At 43.5% G+C, this 23,196-nt stretch overlaps 2 protein-coding genes across 2 annotated transcripts in view; one reads left to right on the top strand and one right to left on the bottom strand.

The window, feature by feature from the left end:
- Nucleotides 1–459: 459 nt before the first annotated feature.
- LOC146197305 (E3 ubiquitin-protein ligase LRSAM1-like) lies at nucleotides 460–4,893 on the top strand. Its single transcript, XM_084599118.1, has one exon. The coding sequence runs from the start codon at nucleotides 641–643 to the stop codon at nucleotides 2,774–2,776; it is 2,136 nt and encodes a 711-aa protein (XP_084455244.1). The 5' UTR covers nucleotides 460–640; the 3' UTR covers nucleotides 2,777–4,893.
- Nucleotides 4,894–10,965: 6,072 nt separating this feature from the next.
- Nucleotides 10,966–23,196, bottom strand: part of Hsepi (D-glucuronyl C5-epimerase) — a 57,507-nt gene continuing 45,276 nt past the window's right edge. The window contains exons 4-5 of the mRNA XM_084599119.1: nucleotides 21,736–21,975; nucleotides 10,966–18,081 (exon numbers count right to left, since the gene is read on the bottom strand). Coding sequence (XP_084455245.1) covers nucleotides 17,033–18,081; nucleotides 21,736–21,975 — 1,289 coding nt within the window. The 3' untranslated portion in view covers nucleotides 10,966–17,032. The remainder of the gene's footprint in view (nucleotides 18,082–21,735; nucleotides 21,976–23,196) is intronic.

Genomic DNA, 23,196 nt, shown 5'->3' with positions numbered 1-23,196 from the left:
AGAAGGTATCATGTGAGGATTTGTGTGCTTCCACAGTTTACATTGGCCGCGTCTCTGCACGCTCTTGTAATGCCAATATATTTTGTAATCCTTTCACGTTTTAAAGAAGCCGCTTCCGAGAGAAACTTTCTGATGCTTAGACGTTTTGCGCCACCTATCCGCAAAAAGGAAACCCAACGCGTGCCCTCTGAGATTAGCTATTTTAGTTAGCAATTCTCGCAGAAACAATACATAAATGAGAGCTTAGTTTAATTACTAAGCACTAAACCTCCAGTTTCAGTCTTTGCTTTTTTTTTTTATTTCACAACTTTTTCGAAGAGATTATAGCCTCCGAGATTAGCCCGCGTGCGCGCGCGAAGGTGATCTCGGAGGCCATGAAGGAACTTGTGTAGCTTGCATTTTACCCGTACAGTGGCAGCAGCAATCCTACACGAGTGACGTCAACGACGTCACGGGGTTGTTTTTGCCCACGCTTTTAATTGTTCAGTAGACTCCGCCCGTCGTCGTAGGGGGTGTACGACGAGCCGATGACTGTGCGTGCGATGTTTACGCCAAAAAACACGGTTACTACGGCCGAAACTAGGCCGCTGTAGTGCTCGCTGTTGTCGAATTCTCCGAAGGTGTCCGGTAACTACTTCTCATGTCCGGCACAGAGGACCAAGTAGATGTAGAAATGCCGTTCTTTAGGAAATCTGAAGAGTCTGATGATTATAGAACCAAGTTGCAGCGAAAGCTGTACATAGCGCAGGAAAGTCCAGACAGCACTTTCGATTTATCCGAGTGCGCGCTGGTCGACGTGCCTTCTGGTGTTTACTCCAAATGTCGTGTGTTTCGCAAAACGACCTTGGTACTGCGGAACAACAAGCTTACTTCGATAAGCGGAGGAGGCTCTCTGAAGGATCTCTCCGACATCACAGTGCTCGACCTGGAAAACAACCTGCTGACAAAACTGCCCGATGAGTTCGGTTTTCTTCGCAATCTAGTTGTGCTCAATTTAAAAAGCAACGCCTTGAAAAAAATGCCTGGAAGCTTTGCGCACTTAACCAGTCTGCAGTCATTGAACTTGAACAGTAACAAGCTGAAGGAGTTTCCAACGCCAATCCTCCGACTGAGGCGACTGCGGCACTTGGACATAGCGCACAATGCCATCACAAGGCTGCCGAACAACTTCTACGAGCTGCGTTCTTTGCGCTCATTTGTTTTAGACAGTCCAAAGTTCGTATTTCCTGACGCCGTTGCTTGTGGACAGCCACTTGAATCCTTCATGATACATATGTGTAATCTGGCTGGTGTTGAATATGTTCCGCCAATTGACGAACCTGACACGGACGGCAGTAAAGGTGACGGCGCTACCGCAAATGCAACGCTCTCAGGGGTAGACCTGGAAGATCAGTATAAGCAGTTTGAAGAGAGGAGAGAAAAACGCCGCCAAGAGCTGCTGAAAATGGAAGAAGCGCTAAGAGACAGTGCGATGAATCATGCGATAGTGTCGGAAGTCACGAACAAACGCAGGCAAGAGCTTCTGCTTGAAGTTGCGCGTGAACAGGATATTTTGGAAGATGCCATTGCTGAGGTGCAGAGCAAAAAAGACATGGAAAAGCAAAAGCTAGTATCTTTGCTCCTGCACTTGGAACATCATTCTGCAGAGCTCATACAGCAGATCTCGGATGACATAAAGTCGAAAAATTCTGAAGCCCTTGTGCGTGCTCTAGAAAGGGAGCAACTGGAAATGGAGGAACTCTTCAGTATGCAGCAACAGCAAATGGACTCTGCACGGCGAAAAGAAATCCTACAGTCGATGGTAAACACTCTTCAGCAAGAAGAACTTCAACGGGTGTACAGACAAAGCAAGGATAGCGTGGTTAAGGGCATCCACGAAGGTGAAGCAGCATGCGATGAACTGCTGAGGAGAGCCATATTTTCCAAGAACAAACATCAAGATGAAATTATCAGTCGCATTATTGATGAAGAGCAGTTTCAAATGGAGGCTTTCAAGGCATTGCAGATGCAGCATGATTATACTCATTCGCACTTGATACAGCAAATCAGGCTGATTGAGAAAGAGCTCAAGAAACTTACTGATGTCGAGCTAAAGAAAAGGGATTTCAAGGCTACATGTGACCTTGACGTCCTTTCAAGGCATCGCACTGAGTTGGCATTCCTTCTCGCGCAGTTGCTGGATGAGAAGATGGTTCGAGAGAAGCAGCTGCAAGACCAGCTGAATGCTCTGGAAGCATGCAGAAGGCAAGAAATGAATGACTTTTGGTTGATACAGTACCAGAAGCTTCTTGACAGAAAGCCTCAAGACTTCTTTTGTGTGGACGAGCAGCTCGACTCTCGTATTCGAAATGTCTTACTTATGGCAAATGCGTCACACTACTCCACGCTGATCGCTAGCAAGGGTATAGATTGGGAGCACTTCAGTCAGTTGGAGTTCAAAGACTTTAGGAGGCTGGGGATCAATTCTGAAACAGTTGTACAGGCGCTGATTGCTGCAAGGCAGCAATATTTGGATGAAGAGCTTGCCACAAAGCCAACTGCACCTTCACCTAGTCAGCTGTCACCCGATGAAGCTCCTAGTGACCCTTCAGTAGTGCGGGTGTCTGACCTGAAACTCTGGTGTAGTTCAGAATGCGTTGTTTGCTTTGAGGTGACGAGACTGCTCATTTTTGTTCCTTGTGGCCATGTCTGCTGCTGTGAGCTGTGCAGTGCGGATGTTAACCAATGTCCATTGTGTCGAGCAGACGTTGAAAGCAAATTGTCTGCCACCTGCTAAACCTGGTGCACTTCTAAGCCTAGTCTTTAAGCTTGTGATCTTGCATTTTCCCCACCAGCATAGTGATGTCCTTGCTGTTCGAGACTTTGCATGAAAGTGGCCTGTTCCTTCTTTTTTTTTTTTTTTTTGCAAACTGCTGTAAGCTATTGCATTTCTGCCTGGCTAACAAAACTTGCTCACTTTAAGATATCACTTCACAGCTGGTACCCACTCAATTCCCTAGTCTTCTTCGCAGTTTCGCGACTGATGCAAGTACAAGAAATGGCTATGCCAGTGTTTCACATGTTACTTTGCTCATGCATAATTCATAATAGATCGAGCCACAACACCGATCCAATGTCACTGGGAAAGCCAAGCAAGCTGCGTTCTCATTCAAGTGTACTGTTCACCCCTAAATACATACAAGTGATCACATCTTAAGTTTGCAAATTCTTCAACCAATGCAGAAAGCTTTTATTTAGGCATGCTACCAGTCTGTTCTCAAGATGTTGATCTGGGGCCCTAATTTGTAGTCTACCAAATCTCCCAATTCATTCTTCTTAGTTTTTACCGTTAGTATTCATGACTTACGACATAATGAAGGACTGTCATTCCCCAGCTCCAGTACTAAAGGTAGGCTTACCAGTGACTAGGAAGCAAAAGAATAAATTACAAACACAATTGTTTCTTAAAATGACTGACAACCTTGGGCCTTGTTTCGACCCTCAGAGATTTCTGCAAGCACTTATTTTACTTGCACTGCAGACGACAAACTACGATGTTCTGCTCATTCTTTCAGCAGTGCTTCAAGTAAAAAATGGTTCTAGGCTGGCTCCATTACATAGCTGTTCTTTTCTTTTTTTTTTTTTTTCTCTCGTATGGCATACATTTTGCTAGAAAGTGTCCAATAGTAACTCAGTAATGATGTGCTGTCACATGCCATGTCTGGCAAGCGTTACCTGCATGTTGTTTCGTTAGAGTTTACTGATAATTTGTAAACATTCTCAAAAGTGCAAAGAAACTGCTGTAGCGCTAGTGTTGCATTGTTATTGTTTGAATGTCAATATTTGTTTTCATTTTGCACACCTGTTCAGTTTCACTTTTAGTACTATGAAATGCAAAAAGTGTACAGGACAGAAGACCATTCGCATGGTCTGGTGTACTTGCAATCTGGCCCACGCTGATTTAGGTACTGTTTTAGGTATCATTACGGTATTGTATAGATATTAGTTGGGAAACCTAGATCTGTGGGCAACCAAAAGGAGACAAAGGTTAACTTTATTGCCACAAGATATACCTGTAAACCAGAAGCTGGGACAATGATTCTTGGAGATATCACATGCCGCACACGTTAATTACTTGAAATTATGGAACCAGGCATCTTAGGGTGATGTTATGTGTTTGAATGCACCATTGAGGTTTGTGGACTGAAACAGTCTCTTAGAGTGCTCTTTTAAAACACCCAGCCAGCTGCTGTTGAGTCAGCTATGGACGCTCGGGCGTTAGCTTTGTTGACGAGAATGGAGCTCATTGAATGTTGATCAAAATATGTGGAAACACTGAATCTCTCAACACACCACATCCACTGTCATGTCATTGGAGCCCAAAAGCTTTGACACGTTAGATTTTTCTTTTCATGTTGCCTTAGCAAAGCAGCCTGTGTGAACTGCCAGATTGTGGGCTCCTGCAAGGGCTAATCCTTGTGTATTTGTTTTGGAAACAGGGGCTGATCGCACTTTGAGTGATTTTGTGTTTAATGTTATCAGCATTGAACAAAAGTTTGTTTTTGCCTTTAAATGTGATCACATATTTTCTCCTGCAAGGGTGCTAATAGCCATTGCCTTATAGTGATGTAATAACCGAGCTATCAGAACAAGCTTACAACCTCAGGTGCACGTGTTGTATGTGTAGGGCACTGAAAGGCAATAACCAGTTTCAAAAGCTATGCACTGTTTTACTCAGCAATTTGATGTTGCTTCATTGTTTTATGCAACACGCCTTTTTGACGTATTATACTTGTATACAGCTTTAAATATACTGCTCGGCACGTTGTGACGTTACAGCATGCATTTGCAAATGCAGCTTTTGATATATTCATGTGATCTCGCTTCGAAATAAATTTATTGATTATACAGCCACACCTATGGTAGACTTGCCTGCTATCCACGACATTATGCAGTAGCAGCATGCTTTGTCGCTGTCTAGAGCTGGCAAGTGACGATGAAGGAATGCTTCAGCATTTTTGCCGCAGGATGCAAGACAGATTGATGAGAAGTTGCAAGAGCCTCCCTATTTTGGTTTGAAGTGTAGTTAACAAAGAACCACTGATCTAAGCACGCAGCGTACTACGACCCATCACTACCGTCTTGCGAGTAAACAAACCTGCACCATTTCATTGGCATCTCATTTGGTTGTAGTGGTATCATTTTCCTTTGCATTTTAGTGGGTTTGTTACGTTGACTTTTTTCCCAGATCCGAGGAATCAAAAAGAAAAACTGCACATTTCCTTTAATGTCTTAATGATACCAGAAATTTGCAGACTTGTCGCAGTAAAGACAGACAATGCACCAGTCCACAACCATTTATTTCCCAAAATCTCAAGAGACATACCTGTCTGGTGAAGCTTAACAAACATCTTAGTTTTGTAAAAACAAGTCCTTAAACTGGAACAGCCCAGAAGTCGTTACATAAATACACAGCCACCATCAAGAGTAAGTACGGCTGAGGAGCTAACTGTCAGGCCTCAACTTGTTTTGCATTGTTGCAACCACTCTGGCAACCTGCATGCTGTGTCAGCTGGGGACATGTCGAAGAGCATGAGAACAAAAATATCTGACCAGGATGTGCACTGTGAAAGTGCAGAATGGTGAGGCAAGAAAAGACGCTGCCAACATGAGCCTGATTTATTCCAGGTTCCAACAGTGCTCTTCAACTGCACAGATGCGGGCTAGCTGGTCACCTATGAAGTTTCTCTACAGCCCAAACACGCAAGAGACTGCATTAATAAAGAACAGTGTCACTTGTAGTACTTTGTGTCATCCCATTTGTGGTTGCTGTGTAGAAACAGCTGATAACTTACCTCGCATCTTGCATAAGCAGTGAATGCAGCCTTCAGGCAGAGGAGTTGCAAGCCTGCATCATTTGTTTCAAATTTTCGGAGGTGCCAGGCACAGAATTTGGAAAATGAACCCAGTACTCGTAACATTGCCCGAAGACATCACTGCACTGGGAAGCTAGGCAATGCAACATCTCTACATTTTGGCTCGTTTAATTGCCATGCAGGCAAGTGGGGTAAGAAGGATTCTGGAAGAGGCTTTTGTCACTGAATGGCCATTTTATGACACGGTTGGCACACCATGGCAGCCACAACGACATGAATATGATAAGATTTTGCAACAGATGGGATGGACACCTAATGCCATCCCTATTTTTCTGGATAGGCAAAAAAATGCAGTGTGCTTTGCAGCATCAAAGACAGAACTTTTGTAACATGCATGAAGTACTCTTCAAGCATCCCCAAGAAGTCATAATTGTGGCCTCATGATGAGATATGCACTCTAGCTATGTGCTTGCATTAACGCAACTGCGAACGGCAAATGGGTTGCAAGTACAAACACTTATCGCAGTTCAGTCCCAAAGATTTTGTCCACAGCCAAATTGCTAGTACAAATACTAGGACAATGTTTGGTAGCATATGAGTCCAAGCCCTCTAGCAAGTAAACAACTGCATACGCGCACACTTTGAAATGCGTTGGTCTCCTCGGACATGTCGCAGTGTACAAAAGCCTCAAGCACTGCACCCTTCTACCTAAGACGGAATACTAGTGCGCGTGAAAAATTTCACCCTCAAACAGAATAAATATGGCTATAAATACAAAACAAATGGCAAAAACATACACAAATTTTCAAACCACAACCGTAGGCCAAAGACTGAACTAAGAACAACACCGCAACGAGTGAAGAGGACTTTGCAAGTAAGTGTCGCAGTTCATGAAGTGGTGAGAAATATGAAATTGTAATGCTGAAACACGCTTTCGCAAAGACGGAATTATGCACTCAGTGCAACCAAGCATAGCCTATCTTGCTATAGGGGGGTTAAATTATCGGCAACAAGCTTGCATATCCCTCAAAATAAAATACAAAAATGTACAAGCACGGACACAGATAAGAAATTCTAAGAAAGAAGCTTTAGATTGCTGCTACTGACTTCCCAAGAATGAAAGGTAGCAGAGCAAACACAAGATGGATATTTGATATGACCCTGAGTGCGCGGCTTATAATTGTGACATTCATGGTACCTCTATTCACAGACAGCCAGCTTAATTGCAGTGTGCAGTAGCCAGGAACCTCTTCCCAGCCCTCGAGAAAGTAGTAAGCATAATAAATAAAAAACCTGGTCAAGTTTAATGAATGTGTACGCTTTACGAAGAAGGGGTGTGGGGTCTCAATCAGACAGGAAGAACTCAAAACTGAGCAGTTGACCTAGAGGCCACATGACACAAATATTGATAAAATATTATAAACCATGTTGCACAGAAACACCTCAGTGTAACCGACATAAACAACACAGAACACTTGTGCGCATGCATTCAAGCTTATCGCCTTATTAAATTGAGTTACCCTAGCATAAATGACAATTACTGAGGTATATGAAAGAAATAGAACCAAAACTACTTGTGTACACACACATACACACATGCACACACCAAAACGTATCAATCAAAACTAAAGTCGTTTTTTTTTTGTTCGCTAGTGTATACGAAGAGGCCAGTGGCATGCAGTATGCAGGACATGGCTTATGAACTCAAGCAGTGCTAAATGAATATGCCAACATGAACAAAGGTAACACTCAACATGCCTGCCAAAGCAAAATGTAGCAAATATGACAAACCTAGGAAGCAAAACATCACACAGGCTCTTTGAAGCACTCTTCTTTCATTTTGTATAACCTCCCATCAGTGAATCAACTACGCTGATACCAACATACAGGGATGGTGAAAAGGAAAAATGTTTTTATCACCACAGACATTGCTGAAGTAACTGTTGCAAACAGCTATTCACCCAATAACAACAAAATGTGAAAATCTGCAACAAAAAGAAAGTTTTGTCATGGCAGGAGTATCACCCAATCGATGCACGAAGGGTATATGATGTACACTGCACTTCTGAAGTTCTGATACACAGAACAGAGTCAACAAATACACAATAAATGATGCATGAGGCATATCTTGTTCTAGCCTGAGTAATTCTTGCTTCCACATGTGATGCACAGTCGCATATTTCTGTGAAGCAGTGCACTTACAACGGTAGCGCTTTCTACCCTTGGAACAATTATAGGGCACATATGCCAGTTTAAAAGTACCATTACATCATAACGATTAAGAACTAGCAAAGTGCAGATAGACTTAAGCAAGCCTGCACACTTCCACTGTGCTGATTTGATCATGACAGCAAGATTATTTAGTCATCTGGTAACCCTGTGCTAGCCAAAAGCAAACATATAAATCGTTTGGTAACAAAGCAAAAGAGGAACAAAAGTTGATGGGCAATAACAACAACAGAAAAAGGCTTGGCTAATAATGTCATAAATACAAGTTAAGGCAACAAAAACGTTATGCCAAGGGTTAAAAACAATACTGATGTGCAGTTCATGTCAATTTGGCAACAGACAAACTGCGCCTTTGAACTTCTCTGCATATGCACTATATTGTGCACATGGTAATGATGAGCAATGGCTAGGCAAAGCAACTTGCCAATAAGCACGGATCCACAAGGAGAAAGAGGAATGAACTGAATGGTTTCGCTATTTCTCAAATTGTGGCGCTTCTGGACATCAGAAAAGAAAATTAACCGACAAGAATCAGCAACAGTGTTAACTGAATAATATATGCATGATTTCATACTGCAATTGGTTTCTCGATTTAGTTCACAGGCTATGTGGATGGCCAATGCACACACGCTAACCAATATCAGCCAGTTTTATAAACAAAAAGATATATATACAAATACAGGCAAAGCTATGTGAATATGACCAACTCCTTTGCACTCAGCACAGAGAAACGGAGTGGTAAACCTAATCAGCACATCCTCCTCCACTCCACAGGTAAACTGTACAAAAGCAGACCCAAGCATACTGTGAAAGCGCAGTAGCCTAACTAAAACTAGAATTTAAAAGCTTGCAGCGTTCGAACAGGATGTATCTCAAGGCCAGAGGCTAAAAGTTTCGAGGTACTTATGCAAGCTGCGGAGACGTGAACAAATGAATGGATGGATGTTAACAATGTCCTCTTTCAAACAGGGTGGTTGAAGGTGCCCTACCGCCAGGCTTAGCATTTTTTTCTCTTTATAATTCTTTAAACGAACCTTTTAAACCTAATAGTACCATCTAGAAATCCGTACTCCGCAAACTTTTACAACATATATTTCATAGAAAGAGGCGGCATGCTTAAGGAGCTCATTGAACAGCTTACTACCAATGTCATAATCCTGTAAAGGTACTTGCACTATCATTATATCTGGGCCCATAAAAAGCCTGAACTTATAAATTTTAGCACTTCAGTAACCCAAAGTCTGAAATCAGTGTAGACTGCATCATAATAACAATGAGGATGCTGAGTGCACTTTAAATTATGATCAACAATTCAATCAAGGGTTTTTGTGTTGCTCATTTAATATACAAGTAACCAACCACACGGCAACTCTACTGTTTCGTATAATCCCAGATAACTAGTTCACTGAATTCATAAGCTACTGAGGAAGCGACACTAACCACAAGCAGAGAACTTACATAAACCATCACTGCTATGGCAAAATTATTCCAAGCAGGCATTACAAATAAGAAAGCAAAAACTGGTTAGGCAATGCTTATTTCTGCCACAAGATATGCCAATACATAGTCTTGCTTTTTCTGAGTGCTAGGTCCATCTGTAGGCTGCTTGAGGTACTACAAAATCACGGGCAGATCTGTGTCCCTATCTCCATACTCACACTGGCTAAGATTCAAGGTTCAAAGCCCAACAGGCTGGAATGCAAAATGGCTGAGCGACCACGTTCCCTTGGGACGCAGTGTCCTCTTCAGTGCATTTCGAAAATGATAAGCGTAACATGATGCTACACTATTACAGTTCGTACACATCTTCTGTTCCCCTAAGACACTGACACGGGTGCATACAATAGCTCTGTTTCAGACAGCTACAAAATAGCAGGCCGTCAACAAAAACAAAGAACACGCACACTTTGATATAGCATGGATGCACAGCGAATAGACAGACCCCGCTTGCACACAGTGAGGTATACAAAAAAAGAATGGCAAAAAACTTTGAGATACATGCACGCACATGAACACACGCAGGGCCCTATTTTGAGTGCACCGTATCGATGCACCATGTCGATGCACTGCTCATATCTCGTTGTGTGTGCATAAAACCTGCCCACACATGCCAGTGGAAGACTGTGCCCTCCTCTCACCAGAAGTATGAAATGTGCGAGCAGGGACTTGGAGAGGAGCTTCTGAGATTGGAAGCAAATGCCGGCAGGTTGACATCAACATGCATTTGTGGGTCAGGGCTGCTCAATTCAACTGAAACCATGCCAAAGCAAGCAGCACATTGGTGACAATTTCCCTGTTGTTGCATTTTCTTCGGCTTGATGTTGCAGTCTCGGGTGCATTAAGCTATTTTAGTATTTTTGACCACTCCTTCTTCTGGTGACAGCTCAGAGTAGTGGCAAGTGCCAACACAGCAGGTTACGGAGAAACTACATTATCCTTTGCAGTAGCAGATATATATTAGGGAATATTAGGGAGGTTTAATGGGTTTTATGAAAGCAGCGTTGTAGTCGTTGCAAAAATGGTAGAAAGACTGCACTAAATAAAAACACAGTCAGTGTAAGTGTGGTTAGGACCAAGTGAATTATTACTGCCACTTATATATGTGAGGAGAGAACGACCTGGCAGTTCTTGCATACGCTTTGTCTTCAAAGGCAGGAAATGATTTTGTTGTAAAAAAGCGTAAATAGCTGAAGCTTTAAAAAAATCAGAAGGGTAGAGAAGAAATGCACCAGCATTCTTGACAGAACAGGAAATAGGTTTTTTTTTTTTTTTTTTTGCTACAGTGCTGCAATTATGGGGCAACAGGGATGGTTAGGTTGGGGTGGCAACGTTTTTGGACTGCTTTCTGGGCTATGGTTTCCCTCTTCAATTCTAATCAAGGTTTCTTTTTTTTTTTTCTTGCAACCTTGATCATGCTGACAACATCCTGTGGAAGGGGCATATCTTGGTCATATTATTGTTGTCTTTCTCAATCATTTTGGTGTACTCCATCACTATTATAAAAAAGCTGCTTCATGTCCCAGCAAATTTTCCTGACATCATTGCTGTTATTTTATGTAGAAGCAACCTTCCTTCGGTCTCTTGAAATTTTGCATTACCCTCAAGGCCCCATTTCTGCGCCCCAGCCGTAAGAACTGTTTCTCCAAGGTGTCAGCATAAAGGAGCTCTAGCACAGCTAGCATGAGTGCTAGCTTAAATGTGCTGTCGTCTCTTAGCGAAATTCGATAGAAAAAAAGAAGAAAAAAAAAACCTCTGTGGTTCATTTTCATTGGAATCAAGCTAGCTGCTGCACATAAACGTACAGCTTACTTCCGCGTGGTGATACTGATGGCGATGAAGAAATGAACTTTTCTCATAACAGCTCACACGGCCAAAATTTAATTTCAGTGCCTAGTAGAACAGCAGTCTTGCATACAGATCATTAATGAAGCTCGGAAAGTACTACCAGAAAAATCTTTGTCACATGAACAGGTTATGATGTGATGTGAGCAATGACATTCAAAAGCTGAAGTTCTCTCCCACTGCTAGTTAGCGATGTCAGCATTCTGTTCTGAGCCTACTAGTGAAGCATTTCAAGCATAATAGCGTACAGAACGGCTGCACGTTCAGAAAGGATGATTTCACTCTGTCCAATTAATTCTGGATTAGCTCACAAAAAGCTGCTGCCTGCATCTAAAATAAGAAAGTGCTCGAAAGACATTTCAATCCTGGTCCCATGAGAAAAGTATGAGCAAGTCTCTACAAAAGTAAAAAGTAAAATTACTCCCCACATCAGTGGGCATGCAGGCAGCACCAATTGAAAAGCATATGTGAGCTTCGAAACAAATGATACTGTATACAGGACTCTCTTTTTTTTTTTCCCCATCTTTAAGTGTCTTAGTTCACATCAAAGGTTGCAGCAGTTTATATATAGATACATCTCTCTATATATCTTTTCCCCACTTTCAGCTGCTGTAGAAGAAGACCCACAATATCTGGAATTTGAAAGCAGAAATGCCTGTTTGACATGGCAAATACAGATGAAATGAGCAGCTCTGTTCACCTTGATGCAACTGCGTCTAAATCACAAGCCGTTCTTCAATGAATACGGCATAAGCAGAGGTAACCGGCCAGCAATGGTGAACAAATAAATAACGCGGCAGTAAGACCAGCTCTGGCGAGTCATTCATGCAAGACGCATGGTGCCAGGTTAGTGTCAGCACAGGTGGAGAAAGGCATGGAAATTGATGGGCTTTGCACGTACACACGCAGCTGACCACTGAAGAGCATGCCTTAATATGAAGAAGGGCTCTGCATTCAACAGATCAGATGCTAATGCGGATTCTAACTACCAGTTACCAAGCCCTATCAGCAAGTTCTAGAGGGCAACAGTAAATTCGCTAACATTTGGTTTAGCTTTGCCGTAGGTTTCATGAGATTGCAGGGCTCTGTGATTAATTCCTAATCTTCTGTAGGCGACAAAGTTGAGAGGTGCCATAATGCCGCCCTCTTCAGATGAAGCCCAAGATGACAAGACACAAACGAACATCATTGCTCCCGTGCCAACAGACCAAATGCGGCTTTTGAGTGAGGCTGTTCAGCTGCTAGTTAGTAGCTCTTTTTGGATTAGCAAACGCGATACGATCAAGAGCATGGCGGTGCTCTGTCAGCTTGCAATTTCTCAGCTAATCACGTAACAACTGAAGTAAGCGTACATGGCAACGACAAAAGAAATGTGAAACTGACACCTTTGAAGCTTACAAACTGTAGTCAGAATAAAGCAGCCTTTTGACAATGCTGGAAATATGACTGAGAAAAGTACAGGGTGAGAAATATACAGCCAGTAGGTCAGCCTGCCCTAAAGACAGTTACCCAGAGCCCTTCATGATGCAGTTAAAATGAAAACATTAAGCCCAATGACTTGTAATGAAAACACTTTGTTGGATATGATATGGTAATTTAATTGTAGAGTACTTTTTGCAACTGACAAACAAATTTGTCATCTCGTCACATATATCAAGAAAATTCATATACCTACAGAACCAGGTCACAATCGTTCATCTATGTGTCCGACCAGCTTCCCCCTATGCTGGCATTAACACTGGCTACCAGGCAATATTGCATCGGCTGCTGCGGCAGCAGCTAGTACTATATGATGAAAGACAATGGCATTTCATTGTGCCCACATGGTCATTGAACTACCCTCCAAGTGCATGGTAGATACACATACATATATATACATATATATATTGGAACCTGGGAGTGGGCGCTTCTCGGTAAGGGTATGCCTTGACGTCTCTCTCACTAAAGAAGCCATGAGAGAGAACAACCAAAGTGAGCCCAGTGAGGAGGGGTGCCAAGCAGGAGCAAAGTACTGTGCAGATAAAAAAATGAACGAGCAAAAATATCTCCCTTTTAACCAGCAATCTGACACCAAAAGAAATGGGAGACGGTCAAGTCGAAAACGCAAAAACAACTTCTGCGGTCACTCATAACTAGAATGACCATGCACTGAGGACTTCTTCCTCAGATCTTGGCAAGAACCCTATGTCAACTAAGTCGCTGATGTAGGCCAGCTAGGCCTTCCTTTTTAACGATTTCAAGCTGTCAAGCAGCAATGCACTAAATGCACTTGCAGTCAACTTTGTTAACCTGTTGGTCATTATGTCATTGAGCTCAGGCATCCTGATCCCACGTGATATGAGCACACCTAAGGCTGCATCTCAAAGCATTACAGCCAGCCAACTATGAAAGGTATGAGCATGTTTCTGTTCTCTGTCGGAAAGGCTTTGAAAACATGGCGAGCAGGTGCACTACAAAATTAAACAGTATATTTTGCAGCTACTACAAGTTCGCTCCAGCACGATGCATCGAATACAGAAAGCATCTTCTCCAACCTTTTAGAATTTGTTATAATATAAATAAACCTCTAACACAATAGATGCTGACTGTTTGAATGGATTTTCACGTGCCAAAACAATGTTCTGGGCAGTGCTGGGCTGCAGATATATTTTTACATCAAATTTTTTATTGCACATCGAAAACACTACCTTCATATTGTGATTTCGATGTTCAATAGCTGTCTAAAATAGTATATAAAAATCAAATGAGAAAAGAAAAACTGAGATGGGTGCAGCAAACTAAGTTTGACCATTAGCTAAGTGGTGAAGTTTCAAAAGGTTTTCATTTAGTCTAGATGCTTAACATGCAGTTTTTGCAGCATCAATACACTACAATGTCTCTTCAAACTGCATATTAGTTTGTTCAGCAGTTATGAGTCAATGGAAAGAAGAAGAAAGGATGGAGCAGGCGACAAATGAACTAAAATATAGCAACCAATCATGGTGAACTGGAGTATCACTACAACAGCTGATCGCAAACCGCTTGCCCAACTTAGCAGTGGACTCCCTTTAAGACCAATGAGATAAGAGTGACTTTGAAACTTGCCTTCTCAGCAGTAATATACTTGATACCTTTGTTCAATTAGACAGTTCTATCTTTAGGCTTTCACAAGAAAACTGGCCAATAATTGAGTTTGTAACTACCATGTTTAAGAAAAAAAACAACACTGGGTTTAAATGGCGGGGCAAAATAAGCAGAGCTAAATGCTATATGTAAGGCCCTTCATTTTGTGGTAAATGCAAGATTTAGCCGATTCTTACTGTTGAAACATATTTCTTAAATTCGGTTAAACATGATTTCTACTAGAAAATGTTAATACTAGAGAACACAGCTGGCTCCCAATGTACAAATGTAAAGCATGAAAATCAGCAGATATTGTGTATTCGAAGGGACGTTTTCAGTTAGGTTCAGTTCGGTTAGCCGCTTTTAGCATCCGCTAATTATGACACAGCTTAAATGGAAGATATGATCGAAATAATATGCTCTAGAAGCAGAACGCCAAAACTCGACCACTACCAGATGTCTTGTGCATTTAAAATGTCCTTTGTGAAGTTGAATGAAAACTTTTACACTGTATAAAGGCAGGCAGATACTGCATGGATGTGGAGGCGGTGTGCAAGAGCTGGTAATGTATGTAAGAAAATAACTGTAATAAAGAAAGAGAGAGAAAGGAAAAAAAAGATAGTAGAGACTTTTAGTATAGCGTATGGACGCTTTCGTACGATAAACGCTAGAAAATTATGGGACGCTACTCCGTGTGTTGCATCGGCGCTTTTAGTTGGCCGTACGAAAGCGCTAACGCAAACTACGGTGGCGACATCTAGGTTTAGAATAAGAAAACACATTCGGGCTTTTTTTTTTACTCGCAAGCCAAACCTAGCCAAGTCGCACCGGAGCCAGTTTCTCTGCTGTGGCAGTTTTGTTGTACTCCCTAACGCTGGTATTCCTGCGCTGACGACTTTTACCTTGTATTGCCGTCATGCTGCACAACGGCCTCCTTTCAGCCCCGTACCATGCCCGTACTGCCAAGCATGTTTTTACGGATACACGCGTGTAAGCAGTCAAGCCAAGACGATTCACTTCAAGGCGTTGCCATACCAACAAAGCAACGCTACTCGTCAGGCTTAGGGACTGCGCTGCCGCGGTGCAAAATGAAAAATAGAGGTAAATATTAGCTAATTATTTGTGCTCAATGTTATACGAGGCAAAGCGAAAACCCCGTGTGCCATTTATAGGCGGCAGCGCGCTCAAAAACGCGGTAACGAAGACAAATTCACTCTGAAGCGGGCGGCCTGGACGACGCCATCTTGTCAACGCTGATCTCCCATCGTACGTGAGGGCTGGGTACGATAAACTCAAGTTTCAGCGTACGCTGGCCTATCGTACGAAAGAGTTCGGTCTCGGCTATCGTATAGCGCATGCGCAGTGCCTGTCACGATATTTTTGGCGTGCGCTATTCCTTTGCGTGTGTCTGTGTACGCTATACTAAAAGTCTCTATTGTCTGTTAAGCAGTTTTAAGTGAAACCTGTCTCTTTCATTGTTTATGACCTAATGAGCAAAAATATACTTTATGCATCACACAAAAGTATAGCACTTAGAGTTGTCTACTGCAGCAAAAAAAAACTCAAAAAAAAAAAAAAAAAAAGAAGAAAGATTATGAAAGCTTTCACCTAGTAACTAGACTTGCACCATAATTAGAGCTCACAAAGCATCACCTTATCTTCCTCCGCAAATCTCAGAGTAAATAAAACTTATAAACAACAGGTCCTAGTTATACGCAAGGGCATCCGTTACTACCGTTTCAGCCGTTATTTACTAACGTTACCCAAACTGCCATGGCCATGTTCTGACAGAGGCGCTCATGAACTGTGCAATATCACTGCATGTAGAAAGGAGCCCAGGTAACTAAAATTATCTGTAGCCCTCCACTACGGCCCACCTTTCATAGCCTGAATCCCTTTTGAACATCAGACCTCATAAACTAAACCAAACCAAACCCTCCTTGCTACATTCCTTCCCCTTATCAGTGTAGCCTAGTAACATGACTTTGTCACATGTTATTGTGGAATGCCTGTCAGTGTGGAACAACTAAGGTTTGTATAAACTATGTGCAGAGATAGCTTTTAATATAGAGAATATTTTTTTTTTACACAGTGTTCAAGAGGAGCTGACTGAAAAATTTCCCAACCACTTAGCTTATCACAGAGTCAATCTTAAAGGGAGCCCACAACATGCCCTGTCAAGCAACAGAAGCATGTCTGATGTCACACTGCTACGACAGTTCGACAGTTCATAAAAGAAAAAAGCAGCGTGGCTTGAAGGCCATATAATGCTTTGAAATGCTAGCCTTTACACACATACACACACAAGAAAAACACCACCTAAAAAACTCAACCACCACTGTGTCACTTTTTGACGCCATAAAATGCTGGCAGCTCTTCCCTCACTAACGACCAGTACAGCTGACAGAAATCAACAGTGGCACATAGAAAAGAACAGTGGCAGGAACTGTCAGCAATGCTGACAAGATTCGTGCTGATGCTCACAGTTGGGCAGCCGAACCTGTTCAATTATGTGGTGCCCTAAAACCTTTCATGTATTGTATCCACCTGTCAGCCGTAGTCTTAAAGATGGGATCATCATCTATGGTGGCCAAGTACAACAGCTGGTTGATGTGCGTCGTATGATAGTCCCAACGAGCGAGATTCGGTGCAATGCCCAGCGAGAAATGGCGCAGGTCATAGGCAGTCCCAGATCCTTTGTCAAACAGCGGTAACATCCGCTTTAATGAGACCATTCCGTCGAGGAACAGCTTCTCTGCATCTCTGCACAACTCCGGCAGGCCAGCCCCATCCCCACACGTCTGCTTTACATCATACAGCCCAAACAGCGAATATATAAAGCCATTCAGCACAAACGAACTGGGCACTGTGGGATACTCTTCATACCAGACAAACTTCCCCAGGAAAGTTGTCATCACGCCGTGGGCCTCAGCTCGCACCTTGAACGGGGCAATGGCCTGCAAGGCCACATCCAGAAACCGTCTCTGTCCCGTCTTCAGGTAGGCCCGTATCAACACAGACATGGCTTGGCCCTGAGCCATGGCCGAGTACCAGCCAGGTTCCAGCTCAAGCATTCCGTTGGACAGGCGACGTGTCACCTGGATCGGCCAGCCACCGGCCTCGTCCTGATGCTGCACCAGCCAGTTGGCCGCATCGAAGAAGTGTGCCTCGTGTGCAGTGGTGGTTAGCGTCAGGTTGTCGATGAGGCCGTAGCCCCTCAGAACAATGCTGTGCACACGAAGGTTGCGGGGCCGGGCGGCCATCTTGCGCTGCCCAAAGCTGAGTCCCTTGACCAGGTCGACAGCCAAGTCTCGGGTGAGGTGCATCCAGGAGCGTCGAGTGCCTATTCCGTAGTACACATCGTGGTCATCCACTGCCAAGTGGGTGTCGGTCATGATGTAGTGGACCCCGTAGAGGGACGGCTTGTCGGTGTTGCCAGCAGTAAGGACTACGCTCAGGCTACCGTTGAGGATGACTCGAAGGTCGACCGACAGGGTGAGGTTGTAGCACTCCTGCTTGAGGGCAAAGGCTACTCCTTGGTCCTGGGCTGTGCCTGAAATAACAACCAAAAAAAGGCAGAACTTAACTACACTGTCCTCAATTACAGCAATCCCACTAACAACTGGCCTGCTTTAGTGAAATATCTCCACTGCAAACAGGGAGGAGGAAACTAAAGGCTATACCTTTTTGAAAATTGCCCATCACAGCTATTACATGTTGAAAGATCTCTCGCTTTACTCTGCCTCTTGCTGCCTCCTACCGGATTTGAATCTCTCCAGTTTGTGCCACTCTAAAGTTTAGGATGCTCTATCTAAGTCAGACCACTAAACCTTGAGTGAAACAGTCCACAGTGAAACATTGCCACAAAGAAAACACGTAACAATACGCTAATTTTAATGGAAGGTTATTGTATGGCGTTAAATTAATAACAAGGCTACGCATTTTATGATTAACCGGTGACTGGATACAAAGCCCCTTCATTGCAGCTTCGATGCAATGCACGGTATGTCTACTGTAACCGGGCGAACGGTGCACTAGTACGTCGTATATCCCGCCAGCGCCCTAACATGGTGGGTGCCATGTCACTGCAAGAAAACATGCTGCTAGCATTTCCTTGCACCCCACTCTGGCTTTTGTGCAGCATAATGCTTTGTCCTTTCTGGTGTGAATGCGTGTACAAGCCGCGCTAGTGTTGGTGAGGCACTGCGTGTTTGCAGTTCCAGGCTGAAGCCAGCGTGCAGGACGACGTATATATGGCTGCAACTATGTTTATGCGGCCAAAATTATGCCCATGTTCTTCTTCCTTTCTTTTCTTTCTTCGTTTCTTTTTTACCGACTATTCTTTTTCGAATTATCAGCTGCCAAGTTGGGATGCAGCCCTCACACAAGTATAGACTGACACCACCTGTGATGTAAGCAGGATGTGGTGGCACTGCTATCGCCAGGCTGGGCTGAGTGGGGGTCAAAAGAAGGCCCAGCACCCATACGAACCAAACATTTTTCAAAGCAATTTTCTGATTTTCCAATGTGACTACGATGTCATGCCTCAACGCAGAGTAACCACGAGAATCCTAGAATAGACTGTAAAAGTATGAAGACTCACTACAAACATGAACTATAATTAAAACACCCCATCGAAAGATATGGGGGTAGCATAAAAAAGCGAAACTTAGAGAAATATTTTTCCGGCTTCAGAAAGCATCAAGTGCTTTGAAGAAAAGTGGGACAAAGTAGTCTATGCCTTCCCAAAGTTTTTAATATCCTGCCTTAAATGGGTATTGTGAAGCCAGACACACCCCCAAAAGGCTCATTATCCTGTGGGTGATACAATTGCGCAAGCTTCTCGTGTAGGCCAATATGCTGTCGCACAGCACTGCTTTTCCTAATAAATATACTGTCGATAAAATGATACGAACGTTTGTGTCGAAGACAGTCCTTACTTAGCATAATAAACAAATTGCATAAAGAAGCAGGCATCCGAAACTATGCTTACACATACAAGTGCTGTCACTCACAGGCACCAGAGCCGGTGCGTAAGAACCAACCGCCGTGTGCTCTACTGTCCACTGCAGTGCGCCATTCTCTTTTGTTTTCTTTCCATGATGTTTGAAAAGTGCTTCTTGAATGCTGTTTTGTCTAGACTGTATAGTTTTAACGTCAGTATTAATAAGCAAATTTAGCAAGTGCCAGACTGCGTGAGAAGCTTGCGCGATTTGGATAAACACCCAACACACAATAAGCCTTTCAACGATACGCCTAGCATCAGAACACACGCATAGCGGCGTTTTAAAAACAGGCTGCCTAAGGAATCGTGTAGTATATTTTGTGATACGTTTCTTAAAAGCACTCGCTAAATTTTAATAGCCGGTTGCCTTCATTGGTGCTGTGCAAAACAAGAAAAAAAAAACAATATTAGGGTGAGTGTACCTCACATGTATTTCTATGAGTCATGCTAGTGACTCGTGTGCCCCTCATACATCACTTCGCGGTGTTGAAAAAATACTCCACCTTTGACATGATGTTTCATACTTTCACAATCAGTTCTATGATGGTTATGGTTGCTCTGAACCAAAAGACACCATAAGCGCTGTAAGGCCCGAGCTCTGTCCGGCCTCAGCGTTTGGTGAATTGTCTGTGCGAGTTTCTGTACCGGACCTTCATGCATGTGTTGATGTATGTGTGTACTTGTGTCTTGGGAGCATTTCTCAGCTGGGTGTTTAAGTATTGAACAGCGCGTCGCGTTCTAGTTCCTAGAAGGAGAGCATTAGCTCTAAAATGCGAGCTCTTCCTTCGGACCCCTCTGAGTTTACTTTCCCTTTGCTATTGGAGACAGAAGAAGTGCTCCTTTTGCCTCGGTTCAGACCCTCGTTAGCGCGGTCTCCTGCTGTTCCGTCGCAGGAGTGGGAGTGACCGGAGGCCATAAAACCCGCGAAGGAGGGTCATGCTTTCGTTGCGCTGCACTGCGATGTGTAGCACGCATCTGGTGCATTTTGCAAAGGTTGTCGAGGAGACAGTTTGCAGTGATTGTGTTTTTATTTTTTGACTTGTGGAAAGGGGCAGGCTCTCGGCTCATCTCAGGAGCACGGGACTGCGCCTGAGTTTCTTTCGCTCAAGCTACTCCTCGCGATAGGGCGCTCGCGCTGGCCGAGCGCTGGGAGTAGCGGTTGCTTTGGAGCTGGTGCAAGAGGCGCCAGCTCGGCTGCGGGAACGCGGAGTCCCTTGTTTTTCTACTTTAGCAGTCGGCGCGGCCGATCACAGCCAGTTGCCATTTGTTTTTGATTGTTGCTCCCTTGGGGAAGCAAATCCATCTTGACTCTCCGGTTCATTAAGAAGCTGCTTCACCAAGTGTCATTTGTCTTGGATGGATCCACTGCTGGGAAGCCCGTCTTGTTTTTACTAGCGCCCTGTGAAATTGTGACATCAGCAAAATGCTTTGACAACATTTGACAACAAAATAGTACACAGCTGATGCATTGCACAAAATTTTGTCACAGGACAGCACTGCAGCCATTACTATGCACGTACGTAATACGTAGCTGACGGAGCACTTGAAACGATGGCTATAACTTCATGCAGCATGAACTTCATGAGTTATGGAGGTGTGCTCTTCCACATGACATGACATCCTGCGCGTTGTATTTAAGAATGGCGCTTGAAAGTCCGTGACAAGGCTGAGCAAAGTTTTTCTCACACAAATGTGGTTTGCATTTTGCAGTGTTGTCATTCTCAAAATCGTTATGTCTGGTGTCTGCTTAGAATCGCGGTCGGCTTAGATTCCAGTAAATGTGGTGGGCAAAAAAAAAGAAATCCTAAATAAAGGTGTCACTTCCACTGGCTTTTACATAAGCACATTGTGATGATGAAATACTCTTTTTTATTAGTGGATCTCTCACGCTAGACCATATTGCCACCACTTCCTGCGAGTGATTACGAAGTTCTGTTATTCTTGTGACGCCATTATCGCTGTATGTTTGAAACCGAACACTGGGAAAAACCTGTCCATTTTAAACTACAAATTTCTGAGCAATAAATGCATCTTTCACTGCTGACTGATCATCGAAAGAACCACAAAAAGCCAATCAGTCGAATTCTACAGTAAACAAAAGCTGGATGGGGGTTGTTCTCTGCATCTCTTTGTGTGCCCTTTGCATGCAGATTTTAAATACAGAAGAGTCGGCAATAAAAAGCTAGGATGTGCAAGTAGTACCACTGGTTCGGAACTCGAACACATGCCCCTCAGTCTCGTCATCTCGAAGTCTCGAGTAGGTGGCCTTGAGCCGGGAAGAGGCCACCCAGGATCCATGCTGAGCACGTATGCCATTCTCAAGAACGGCCAGCCATGGTGTAGGCTCGGACAGGTTCTTGCTGAAGTGACTCAGTCCAAACTGGGCAATCTGTACCGGGTAGAAGTGGCCCTTGGGGTCCCACTGGGTCGAGATCGGCACACCTGCAGCAAATGCAAGAGCACTTGTGAGCAAAGCTTGCATCCGCTGGTGACTGCGGGAAGCCACTCAGTCTCAGAGTGGTGAAGCAGCAGCTTGGTCTAGCTTACCTCCTGCGCCCCTCAGTCTCTTTTCTGACTTTCTCTTGTATCGCACAAGACTTGTCTTAAAGGAAATTTTGTCTCCAGCACCTAAGGTACCTGACACTCTTAATTTCATTCTTTCCCACAGCTGTTTTACACGAAATGAATCTAAAATTATCGGCTTACTATCAGTGATCTTCAAACTTGCGGTCGAGGCATATGGAAACATAGTCATTTCCTCTATGGCTCTCACATATCCTATGAGGTATTAAAGCACTCAAACAACCCGAGTGATCAGTGATAGAGGTGCTCATGCAAGGTCAATTAAATGACAGTGGTCAAGGTCAAATGACAATTGTGACTGGGGCAAATGGAAACATAGTCACCTCCTCCAGGGCCCACACATGTCCTGCAGGTATTAAAGCCCTCAAAAAGCCTGAGTGGTCTGTGATAGAGGTGGTCATGCAAGGTCAAACGACAATGAAAGGCAACACAGGCACAATGGTAGCTTGATCAATGCCATGTCTTCAAACCATGTCTGCAGTGTGCACTGTTACTCTGCTTGAAAGGGCACATTTTAATGCAATGGCTTGAAAGACCCTATTTTCCAGAAAATACGGCTAGAACTGGAGGCCAACTCAGATTGCTTGTTTAAGATGGGAGGATGGGACAGGGATCAACCTCCAGGGCCCTTGGATACCTAGTAAAGCACGCTACTTCTAGGAAATGCAGGTATGTTCAAACGGATTTGTTACACCTATGCCAGGTGGCCACTTATGACCGATAGGTGGATAACATGGCAGCTTAGCACTGTATGCTAATAAGACGGTGTGGGACATTAGAGGGACAAGTTAAGGTATTGGTATTTAAGCAAGCAGAAATGACATGTACACAAACAAGGAACTATACAGGGAACCACAGATGGGAGTCATTAGCCCTATCACATCATACCATTAAAGGCAGAGCTTAATTGTCTTTAATGTAATTCTAATGTTCACTAATTATTCATTATATGTTTTAAACCATGACATAAAGCTTCGGGCTGGCAGAAGATCTGTAAAATTACTTCCACCTCACTTATCGGTCCTTTATTTATTTATTTTTGGGATGAACTGTGCTGCTCCTTAAATGCAGCCAGCCTCG

The sequence above is a fragment of the Amblyomma maculatum genome, chromosome 3 (genome assembly GCF_055883805.1).
Source record: "Amblyomma maculatum isolate TAMU_Amacu chromosome 3, ASM5588380v1, whole genome shotgun sequence".
NCBI classification, from domain to species: domain Eukaryota; kingdom Metazoa; phylum Arthropoda; class Arachnida; order Ixodida; family Ixodidae; genus Amblyomma; species Amblyomma maculatum.
The sequence above is the reverse complement of the archived record's forward strand: the minus strand, read 5'-3'. Positions and strand labels throughout refer to the sequence as shown.

What these genes read in the sequence shown, in the direction of transcription:
- LOC146197305 (XM_084599118.1), top strand. Translation starts at nt 641, where the DNA reads ATGTCCGGCACAGAGGACCAAGTAGATGTAGAAATGCCGTTCTTTAGG.